The following is a 12,257-nucleotide window of genomic DNA, read 5'->3' on the forward strand; positions in this document are numbered from 1 at the left end:
TATTTCTGACATGAACTCAATGGCTGGCTCTTTGACCTCCCTCCTTTCCCCCACTGAGGGAGGAGTAGCCTTGCTAGGCCACAGAGGAGGACATTGCAGCCAGTCCTGAAGATACCTAATAAGCTAGGGTCAGATGGAAGGGGAGGAGGACCTCCCCTAGCAGTGGACTTGGAAAGGGGCAGGGAGGAGATGAGGGATGGTGGGGTGGGTGGGATTGGGAGGGAGTGAGGGAAGGGCTATGGCTGGGATACAAAGTAAATAACCTGTGATTAATATAAAAAATAAAAAAAAATTTAAAAATTTAAAAATAATAAATAATAAAAATTGCTCTTAGTGCTCTAAATACAGCCTCAAAAAAAGGTACACTATATAACAAGTTTTATCTCAAAAAACTTGGTTTAAGAATGTAGCCATGACTGGGCAGCTGCAGTGGGTCATCCTGCTTGAACTAAGGTGTCCTCTGCACTGCTGAACATACACTTCAGTGCAGGGTGAGTTCCGAGCAGCCCATAAGACAACATGGAGTTCAATGAGGATGACAGCAAGCATATTATCTTTAACTCTTCTTAAAATCTGTACATTTTTTTTCATGTAGAACCATCATTGTCAAGCTCACTCTTTAAAATCAAATGTCTTAAATAAGCATAATAACTATGAACCTCTAGTTAGAAAATCTATATATACACAATACTCATTCAGTGTTTCAACTGAAGTTCAAAATATTTAGGATTAGGAAAAAAAGAAAAGTAAAATACCCAGACAAACACATTTCACCAATATTGAGTTGATTCCTTTAGTGGACACAATTTGAAGTTGTTGTGCCATGGACAAATTGTAAATATTAAAATAGTATAGTATATTTATATACTATATAAAATAGTATAATTGATGTGCATACAATATACATTTGTACATATACATAATCTATTACTGCAGTAACCTCAATTAACTGCCATATATGCTTTACATGTCTTTCTAACTATGTTTGTTGTTGCAGTCATTCACAAAAACTCCAGATGTCATGTCTTCTAACCATACACACATTAATAATAATAACAATTATTATAATTACTTTTAATAATAATAATAATAATTCACTGACTTCGAAATCATAATGAGATGCAAATAACAATGAACCCATTCTCAAGCAGGCTATGAGCGATGTATGTATTTTAAGATTCATTACATAAATGATACAGAAAATAATAGTTACTTTCCATTCAAAAATATATTCCTTTTCCCCTGTTATAAAGGATTAGAAGAAAGTAAAATTGAATAAACTATAAAAATGTTAGTACTACAAACAGATGTAAAACTGTTAAGTCACACTGTGGTTCTGTCTAATAATTTAAGTGTATAGGTCTCCTGCATACCAAAATCAGAAATGTAACCAGTCAACTAGATATGAAAACCTTAAATCTAAAACTGAGAAAGCTTTCACTATTGACTGCGTAGGATATAGATATTGATTATATTTCCTGTTAATCAACAGATTTTTCTAGTTTGAGGAAAAATATTTTAAATAAAAGTATAATTTGTACTGTTTAACGAAATTTGATCATACTGACTATATTAAAATATCATTTTAGCATGTGATCAATCTTACTTATTGAAGATATAATTTGCACCTCTAAAAATTTATATCAGTATTAACACTGACGATACAATATTGCAATCTTCTTTAGAAAAAAATAAAAGGCACAAATGAAAAATATACTAATATTCAGCATGATAGATAAGGTGTTTATCTTGGTAAATATATGTGATTCTTATTCATGTATACTTTACATATGTATCTTTCATATGTGTACTTTAGGTCTTATGAAGACTGAAAACATTTTAGTAATAGTTTCTTCTTTAAACCTTACCTTCAATGTAACTGTCTCTCCCGAGCTGTGTCTTCTTTGGTGACTTTGTAACCAGAACTTTATTTCTGTTTTTTTTGAATAATGCTAGTCGCACAGAGGGTTCTAGATGGAAAAAGACAACAGGAAAGGCCACCTATAGGTTATTCTTTCTCTGATATGACCATAGTATTTCTTCACACTGCTAGTAACAATTATACACACTCTATGGAGCTCTGAGAAATAGAAAAATCTGTTGATGAACAGAGTAGTCAATATAGTCGATATATCAGTGATAAACTATACAGTAATAATAAATGTGAGATGGAAACAAGACAGTTAGGAAACATATAACTAATAGAAAAAATAATTTCACATGTAAAAGTATGTTTTCTCTTTTGTACTAATAAATTTACATAACAAAAAAGTTATATGAATACTTTCTATATTTTTTAAATTAGAAATTGTATTAATCTAGCATATTACAAAGTGAGTCCCTGTGAATGTAGAGCCTTGTAATTTCTCATTAATAACAAATTGTTCTATAGAATGTGAAAAAAAAAGGATATGGCCCTTAATTATTTAGATGTTTTGACTAAAAAATGAGAAAGTAGTAAAGTAAGTACTAGAAGATGAAAGTTAATAAAAAAGTATGCACTTTTACTATGGTTACATAAAACTCACTTTGGGGTGGTACACGTGTCTTTTACTATATTATCTGGAAAAGGTCAAGAAGAGTATGAACCCTTTAGTTAATATTTAGAGTAATAGCAGTAAATAGATCAAACAGACAAGTCAATATTTTAAACATCCTAAATACCAAAGCACATTTGTAGTTTGATGCTAAAGTAGTAAGTTTTGGACTGCAGATTGAGAGGGGAAAGGATATCTGTGAAAAGGTTGCTCTGGAATGAGCAGCCTGTCAGTCCCTAGCAGACTTCTAGCAGGAACTGAGCCCCACTGGGCTTATTTACGTGTTTACAAACACCACATTCACTTAACAACGTTTGGCTACTTTCTGAGTCCCCCCCCAAGGCATTATAATAATTAGAAGTCTCTACCAAACTTCATTAAGAATTAACAGTAATGATAAATGTTCGGGTTGCTATAGCACAGGAAGCATATGTTATATAAGCCAACTATAAAGGGATACCAAAAGCAAACCTAAGTTGATGAGAGGGGGTATTATCATTTCATGAGCTTATGTCACAGATCATGTCATAATTCTGTGGTTCCCCATGGTCATAGTTTAACTCTTAATCTTTCTTCTTCCATTCTTATTAGATCTATGTTGCTTCCAGAAGTTAGAACTCTATATAACTGGGCTAGATATCCATTCCAACTTTCATTGCTTGTATGTATGTGAACACAATGATTTCCAATCTGTCTTTTCTTTCCAATCTGAACAAAACTGAGTTTGCATGTAAGCACTGAAACAGTATGGGAAATGTTTCATGCTCATGTAAGAGTAGGAACTCGACCGATGAGACAAACACATATATGTCACCATAAACCATTTCAACATTTTAAAATAATTATGTTCTTGGCAAATTATTTAATATGCAAAATAGGTAAATGGATCCATCATTGGCTAGCTTTTATTCAAGTGAACAAAATTATGAACAAAAACATGTGTCAGTTCCTTATTTGAAATTTTCTTGGAAAAATAGCACTCTCGATATGTACAAATGAAGCAGGGATAACAAGAGCACTTACATCACAGTGCTGATCAGAGCCAATCATGTAACACATATAAATTATTTAGAAGATATGCCACACAAAATTTATTCATTAAAGTAATTTTATTTTCCAGGAATATCTATAGAGCATTACATTATAAATATCCATTAGCCTCAGAACACTTTGATTGTATCACTTTAAACTGATTTAAAACTCAACTCAAATTGTAAAGGTATAATGATAAGAAGCAAAAATTGTGGTAATTTAACATGGGGGAAATAAACGGATACTAAAAGTCCCTAGAAATATCATTGTGAATAAAATATCACTTCAAGGCTTAGATTAGTAGGGAAGTAGGGAAGCCAGGTGGTAAAAAGGGATACCAGAAAGAAAGCAGTTCGTGGATCATTCTGTGTGCATTGTATGTTGAGCCAGATACCAGGTGCAATGTTTACTAGTTGTATGGATATGAAAAAAGTAATCTTGCACTCTGACAGTCTTTCCAACATTGACTTTGAGTGTGAAAGTTGATACAGAATATGTAATGACCAAAATACATGCTCTCTAAGCGTAGGAAAGTAAATGCCACAAGCAAGGGTAAGCCAACCTAAATAACAGCAACATTTTCAAATGATTAAATTACTTGAAAATCATCAATCATTCACAGAATAAGGTGATCCATGTAGTAAACAGATAGATGGATCCAACATTTTCAATTGCAAACTCTGTTTTCTTTAAGTATACTTGTCTGTTGTAAACGGTACTTTAAAAATTTTCTCTGACATGAACTCAATGGCTGGCTCTTTGACCACCCCACCCCCGAAGGAGAAGCAGCCATGCCAGGCCACAGAGGAGGACAATGTAGCCAGTCCTGATGAGACCCGATAAACTAGGGTCAGATGGAAGGGGAGGAAGACCTCCCCTATCAGTGGACTTGGAGAAGGTCATGGGAGGAGATGAGGGAAGGAGGATAGGATTGGGATGAGGGTGGGGGCTACAGCTAGGATACAAAATGAATAAACTGCAAATAATATAAAAAAATAATAATTAAAAAATTATTTCTCTTTCCTAGTATGCCTTACCACTGTCAATAAAACACATTAACTGTACTTTAAGCATATCTAAAGAAAGTTTCAGGTATGCAAATGGAATTCATTTATGCATTTGGGTCTGTGATTTATGCTTTATAGCCATTGTATCATTGATGTAACATGGTTTCCATGACAATATCCATCACCTGCATAATCCTTTTTCAGCTTCTATAGTCTCAGTTTTGATTCACTACCTTAACGTCATTATTCTGACACAAAAATATCATAAAATATAGTTATTGTTGATAGTTTTTTAAAGACAATGGCCTCAAATAATCTAGGCTAATCTCAAACTTTTAAGATAGCCTTTGAATTCAAACTTCCTGCCTCTTCCTTCTTAGTGGATTTCAACCAGGTACAAGTATGCCCAATTTTGTGAGCTTCTGGGGCTGAACCGGAGGTTTTCTGCATGAAAGATGCACATTCTTCATGCTGAACATCTGTACTTTTATGTTGTAATACGATACCAAAATCAGAAGCAACTCAAGAAATTAAGAAAGAGAGAGTTTATTATTGGCTTGTGGTTCCCGAGAGAAGTGAGTTCATGATGGCAGAGCAGAATCATAGGAACAAACAGTAGCTATAGCCACAGGAGCAGGATGCTGGGAGCTCACACCTTGAAGCAAAAGCACAAAACAGACAGAACAAACTGAAAGAGGCAACGTTTTAAAATCTCATCCCTGGTGTCTATCTTGTTTGCTACTCTGAATGAGATACAAGCATCCTCCCTAGGATCCTCCTCTGTGTTGAGCTTCTTTAGCTCTGTAGATGGCTATCCTATATTATACAGCTAATATCCGCTTATAAGTGAATGTATACCAAGTCTGTCTTTCTGCTTCTGGGTTATCTCACTCAGGATACTGTAGTTTTTCTAATTCCATTCATTTTCCTACAAATTTCATGATTTCCTTGTTTTTAATATCAGAGTAGTATTCCATTGTGTAGGTGTATCACAATTTCTGCACCGTTTCTCCACTGAGGGACATTTAGGTTGTTCGATATTCTGGCTTTTACAAATAAAGCTACTGTGAACATAGTTGAGCAAATGTCCTTGTTGAATGGTGGAGCATCTTTTGGGTATATGTCCAGGAGTGGTATAACTGGATCTGGAGGAGGACCCTAGGTAGGATGCTTAAATCTCATTCAGAATGGCAAACAGGATAAACACCAGAAGCAGTGGAATAGAGAAAACAGGATGGGAGCGTGCTATAGAAGGTCCTCGGAAAGGATTCACCCAATAGGGGATCGAGGCAGATGGTAAAACTCAGGGCAAAACGTTGGGCAGATTACAGGGAGTCTTATGGAGGAAGAGAGGGTGGGAATAGAGCAGCAAGGCAGGGAGAGGAGCCCCTCAAGGAGACCAACAAAACTAAAAGATCTGAGCCCAGTGGTCCTGCAGAGAATGATACATCAACCAAGGACCATGCATGCATAGAGAGGACCTCACCCCCCTGCTCAGATGTGACCGATTGGCAGCTCAGTCGCCCTGTGGATATCTGAGTGAAGGAAGCATGAGTTGCCTCTATCATGAACTCAGTTGACTGCTCTCTGATCACTTGCCCCTGGGGATGTGGCCTTGCCAGGCCATGGACGAAGATCATCCAAGTAGTCCTGATGAGACTTAACAAGCTATAGGCAGATGGCAATAGTGCAGAACTCCCCCTTTCAGTGGTCTAGGGGAAGGGGATAGGAGGAAGAGCAAGTGAGGGTGGAACTGGGGGGAGTTGTGGGGGGGGGGGGCTTCAATAGGGAAATAATAAATTGTGAAGAAAAATAAAATTAAAAATAAAATAAAATAAAATCTTGCTTTCCCATATGCTTTGCATACCTCCTAAGCCTCCCAAACAATGTTATGAAATGGAACCAAGTGTTCAAATGTCTGACACTAGGGCGGATACCTCCATTTCAAACTACTACATTCAACTTTCTGGCCAAATCAACTTAAATATTTTCACTGGCTTTCATGGTCTTAACACTGTTTGAAAGTTCAAAGTCTCTTCTATTGATTTAAGGCAATCTTTTAATAGTAATCTCTTGTAAAATAACAACCCAAATTACATACTTCCATCATACAATGGCACAGAATATATATTACCATTCCAAAATGGTGAAATGGGGACATAGCAAGAAAATACTGGACTTAAATCAAGACCGGAATTCAGCAAAGCAAAGACCAAATCCTGTGATTAATTTCTGATGTTCAGTAATATAATTTCAAAGGTCTAAGTGCATCTTTCCTTCCACCTTTGCTTCATATAACATGTCTCTCTCTCTGGCTAGTTTTACTTCCCATATACAGCTCTCCTTGGCAAGTATCTCACGGCTAACATCTTATGGGTATCAACTGAAGTCGAGGATTCACTTTTACACATTCACACAATGATCTCTTGTCCTTTCAGGGCCTTCAGACAGGAATCCTCTGTCACATGTTGCCTATTTTTAGCATGAAAACATAGTGAACATCCATAATCCCATTGACTCTTGCATCCACTAAAGCCAGCACCATGTGGAAAACACTGCTAATTGAACAGTTCTTGGGATGGACCCTGGCCCTCTTGAGCCACATTTGCACCAAAAGTTGTTTGCATGTACATGCATACTAGGCACTAATTTAAACTTAACTTCCTAGATATAAGTCTACAATTGATTAAAGACTCACAGAACCATAAATATAGAGTATTAAATGTTTATCAATAACTTTAATGTTGAGTCAAGTGCAGGTGTATTAGTAGATTTAATGTAAAATAGGTAGAGCCTCAACTGCTTACAGTTCAAAATGAATTCTAATATTGTTTTTGGAAGCACAACAAAGTAGTGTTTGACTAAAATTTTCACTGATTCTTTCTAGAACTTTTGAGGTAAATAAAATAAATCTTAAGTAAATCTCATTTTGCTAAAATTTTGCCAATATTGATCATTCTTGATCCTTCTCATTTAAAAATGCATCAGCTATATTATCATTTTGAAGACTCCTTTCTCACAACCCATAAACTGCTTACCATGCCTAAAATGAGCCTTTTAAAATTTTTCTACATTACTTACTTCTAAGATATGATTTAATGATATGAAATGCCTTAAGCTGTTTTTCATGGAAATAAAGCCAGCAAATACCTACTGAACAAGAATTATATACTCGATATTATTGAGAATTAAACAAGTGGATGGGTCATTTTTATCCTGTGTCACCCTTGCCTCAAAAATAAATTAACCTCTTTTGTTTCATCTTTTTCTTTACTTACAAAGACTTACATTCAGCATGTATAAATTTGATACAGAGAAACACATATTATGTCTATGTTCTACATTTTCTTCCCTTATACTTTACCAGCTTCTATGCACCCAAATCCATTCCACTTAGAGCTTCTGAGGAGTGCTAGGCATCAAAACCAGCCACCCACTCACTTTCCCCAGCCCACTCCTCTAGTGTTACGCCCAAATATGCTCACTACCCTCAGGTTATTGACCTTGCATGTTTTCAATAGACATGGGGCTCTCGCCTTACATATGGTATTCTTCATTGCAGTGCTGAATTTTAAACTCCTCCAGTGTCTGATAACTCCTAATTCTGCTCACTAAGTTCTGAAATTACTTTTGTGTACAGGGCAGCAGAACAGACAGACAGACAGACAATATACAAAGCAGGACTAGTCACTATTGTTTCTAGCTGATGTCAATCAAAAAGGGGTGGGGAGGAGATGAAACAATTATTACGTAAAACAACAACAGCAATCCAAACATAACCAAGCCAAACATGACAGTTTCGCACAATTTTAGACTTCTTATCAAGACAGCAAGCAATTCCTCCACAATCTTCCCATTCTTTCCTCTTCTGCTTCTGATATTTTGTATCAAAGAAGTAAGATGAAGCAAACTAGACCGGGGCCGCTGCCTGTAACCTCGGCTGTGTAGGACACTGGGTCCTGCTGTCCTTTAAAGCAGATGGCCTCAGTTCTGCAGACAGATTTCATCAGGACTGGAGCTTCCCTAACAACTGTCCACACTCTTTGCTCCCAATAAAGGCTCCTCAACTGTGCTTCACAGTTAATCTACTTCTTCAGTAGTTGGCTTCCTCTCTCAGAAACTTATTCCTTCACCCACTACTTTCTCCAAAAACCAGACTTTCTGCAGCTGCCATGTTATCATTTTAACAGTAAATAAGTATTGATTCATATTCCTTGGCTAATACAAGTATGTAAAATGTATGAACAGGAAATATGAAGTGATTTCCCCTGACCAGCAGCTTAGTTTATATTTTTCATGATTGATATTTAATGCTGCCATACCCTATTTGTATGCTTGGATTCCCTGACGATCAAGGCTTTGTTAGCCCACAGAATCCTGTTGACTCTTGAATTCATAGAACCTGTCTCTGACACTCTTCCCACCCCAATCATCTCAGTCAACAGGAGTTAGTCCCACAGCACTTTCGTGGACAATGCTGCCCTCTCATGGCTCCAAATTTTCATGTTGACAAGGTTTTCATACAAGGTACACTTAATATTTAGACTTTCAGTTTAAAACTTTTTCAGTTTAAGCAGAATTTGGATAGTTAAGTAAATACTTAAATATTGTTTTAGAACATCAGTGGCTAAAAGTTTAAATCATGCTCATATTCAAGTAAATTTATGACACATTTGCAGTTGAGTTATGAAAACTGGAATGGCAACAGGAATTTGATCTAATTTTTAAGCTTAAAAAAAAAAACCCTATAGTACAGAGTCTTAAATAACTTACTCACAGACAGAAATGGTGTAAGTGAACTTAATAAAAGATAAAATATGATCTCTCAAGAGGTTCCTTCTGGTTTTCTTTTCTTTCTCATTTGTAACCCTCTCTTATTTCAACTGATATGTGAGGAGGGCATAGAGGAAAGCCATGAGAACCGTGAAAGGCTGGTCATTAAATTCCAAATTTAGGCATTCAGAATTTAAAGTCAAATTGATTTTGCATCTTGAACCTCATATGTTGATGTACAAAGAGGACAAACACATCACATGGAGATTTACATGTTCATACTGTGGTAAAAAGGCTATTGGGATTGTGCGATCAGTTGGTGATTTCCATTTAAAGAGTCACAGTTTTCATCCACAGCTTCTATTTAACATATCACGCCTATGCAGCATTGCCAGAATACTAAGTTAAAATGGAGTTACAATATTTAACTTTGGGTTTCCCTTCTCATTTTTGACCCTATCATGCCCCCTTGTGACTGACAGAAGAAACTTTTTTGCATAATTACATCTAGTTGTGAGCACAAATTTTAAAACAAATACATAAAATAGGAAGAAAGAAAAAGTTAAATCAATGCAGATATTGCTTGCTGAATCATTTGCTGAAACATAGAAATAGGCTATTACTTCTTGAAAATTGGCTGGGTCAGTTCTCAACCTATTGAACTTGGCTTGGGAGTTCAATATATTTTTGCATTATTTTTGAAACAGCTCCTTTTGAAATTCATGTAGAGGGATAGAAAAATAAGCCAAAGAAGACATAAAAAAGTTTATTGAACAGCCCTATTTACTGTATTGCATTCCAAATTTCCTGACTGAGCTTCAAAAACTTCTGGTTTTAGAGTTGCTCTTTCACTGAAGTAGCCATAACATGGTTCAGTCCATAGCAAATGTACTTCATAGAGACTTACAAAATGAGTGGGTAGCAGGCAAAAACAAGGGAAAACAAGAAACTTACTTAAATCCATTTTAAAATGTTTGAATGTTCAATGTTATGTATTTGACAAATGGTATTCAAAATTACAGTATCCTCAAAAGGATAGAATATAGAAATTAAAATAACTAATATCACAACGAGGTAAAAGTTAGATGTTTAAAAAACTAAAAAAATGAGTTACCATGAATTTATCAATGGCTAGTGACTGATATGAAAAGCATTTGATTTATTTAAAAGTATTTTGTTATTTTAATATAGATTTTAAACTACATATATGTATATAACTCAGAATTTAATAAACAAAAACAAACAGGTAATTTCTGAGCTATAAGAACAGATTTCTTTCTTGGTTACTTGTAACAAAGTTACACATTAGAAGAGTCATGTGCCTTTTATGAAGATCCTGAACGCATGATATCACAAAGACAGACATTAAATATAATATGGAGATAATTATAAATAGTTTTAAAAGATATAAAATCATAACCATTTCCTAATTTTGCCTTATATCTCTATATTTATCATGGATATGAAAATGAGTAAAGTTTCCAAAAAAAAGATAAATGATTTGTAGGATAGCTTCACAAGTAGAGAGAAAATAGATGCCTTCCAATGTTTACAAATTTTTCAAAATCAGGAAATAGTGTTTCTTTTCATGTGTGAATCTCTATAGCTAATTCCAACAAACTGATGTATTCGGTTTACTGAATAACCAAGCAATTCAAGAGCATACAAAGCAATGAGCACATGAAGTGGATGGTTTTTAAATCAACATTCCAAATACACCAACTCAGAGACAAATTATAACATAATTGCCACAGTGCACAGGACACAGAAAAGTCAATACCAGTGTGTATGAAACAGGGAATATTTTGAAAATAAAAGGGCAAATTATATCATTAAATATGATAGCATAATTTTCTTTGGAAATTGAGGGGTTTATAGTTAATTATCTTAGACGTAGTTACCAGTGCACTAATTTCTGTTCATATAAAATATACATAGAAAACACAATTTTAAAAAATTAGTCAATACCACACATAGCTCCTGCTCAAAGTCTATTACTTACCTAATTTTTTCCTTAATTTTTTTGATTTCATTTTCTGTGCTCTCTTTAGCATTTGCTGAGCTGTAGAGATATCTTTAAAGCCCCTATTGAAAAGATAAATTTAAGATAACTGAAGCATATTTAGTCATTGACATACATGTAAATGTACATGTTTGAATTACAAACATTGAATTGTCATCCTAATTCATAAAGCTAACTAATTTCAAAAGTCAGTTTCTTAAAAACTAGTGACTTATTGAATTCCAAAATATATCTGCCTCAGATAGCCAAGATCTTTCAATTTCTTAGTATAAAACAGAGGACTTACCACTCTTCTGAAATTTTTTCTTCTTTTTCAGATTGTAGTAAACTCTTCTTACTTGACTTTGATTCAGGGGTCCAGGATAAAGTTTTGTTTTCTGATCTGTTAACAGAAATGCATGTTTTTGAACAGAATCAACACAAGTACATCAGCTCTTTTAAAAACTACAAGCTGTTTATGTTGTCTCAAACTTGGAAATAAAACCTATTTAAGCTACAGAGGAGCTTTATCTTGAAAAGTAATAAAAGTCTGCCATTAATTTAAAATGTTTACATTTCAATTACATGGAGCATATTTCAATCCTTTTGCTGAAAGGACTGTGGTACTAGGGTTTTTATTTTAGTCCTCCTCTCTACCTGTCAAGCCGTGAATATGTTTGTACAATTATGCACTACATTAGTTCATCAAGATGTAAGTTTTGTTGCTGCTTTAATGAAACGCTTCCACACAGTTTTGAACACTTATTTTCCTATTTTAACATTACATGCGTTCCATCTTTTACAAGTCAATTAATGTCTATTTTCATGGTTGTTCTACTCTTAGAAGGGGTGGGTACTTTTGTCTTTTTCATTCATAAGTTGGTGCCCATCTTAGAGGGTAACTTA

The 12,257-nt window shown here is 34.8% G+C and overlaps 1 protein-coding gene across 1 annotated transcript in view; it reads right to left on the bottom strand.

Moving 5' to 3' along the window:
* Positions 1–12,257, bottom strand: part of Lrriq1 (leucine rich repeats and IQ motif containing 1) — a 224,846-nt gene that overhangs the window by 114,536 nt on the left and 98,053 nt on the right. The window contains exons 20-22 of the mRNA XM_055627895.1: positions 11,659–11,754; positions 11,352–11,434; positions 1,864–1,970 (exon numbers count right to left, since the gene is read on the bottom strand). Coding sequence (XP_055483870.1) covers positions 1,864–1,970; positions 11,352–11,434; positions 11,659–11,754 — 286 coding nt within the window. The remainder of the gene's footprint in view (positions 1–1,863; positions 1,971–11,351; positions 11,435–11,658; positions 11,755–12,257) is intronic.

Source organism: Psammomys obesus, unplaced genomic scaffold, assembly GCF_907164565.1.
Source record: "Psammomys obesus unplaced genomic scaffold, mPsaObe1.curated_primary_1811, whole genome shotgun sequence".
NCBI classification, from domain to species: Eukaryota; Metazoa; Chordata; class Mammalia; order Rodentia; family Muridae; genus Psammomys; species Psammomys obesus.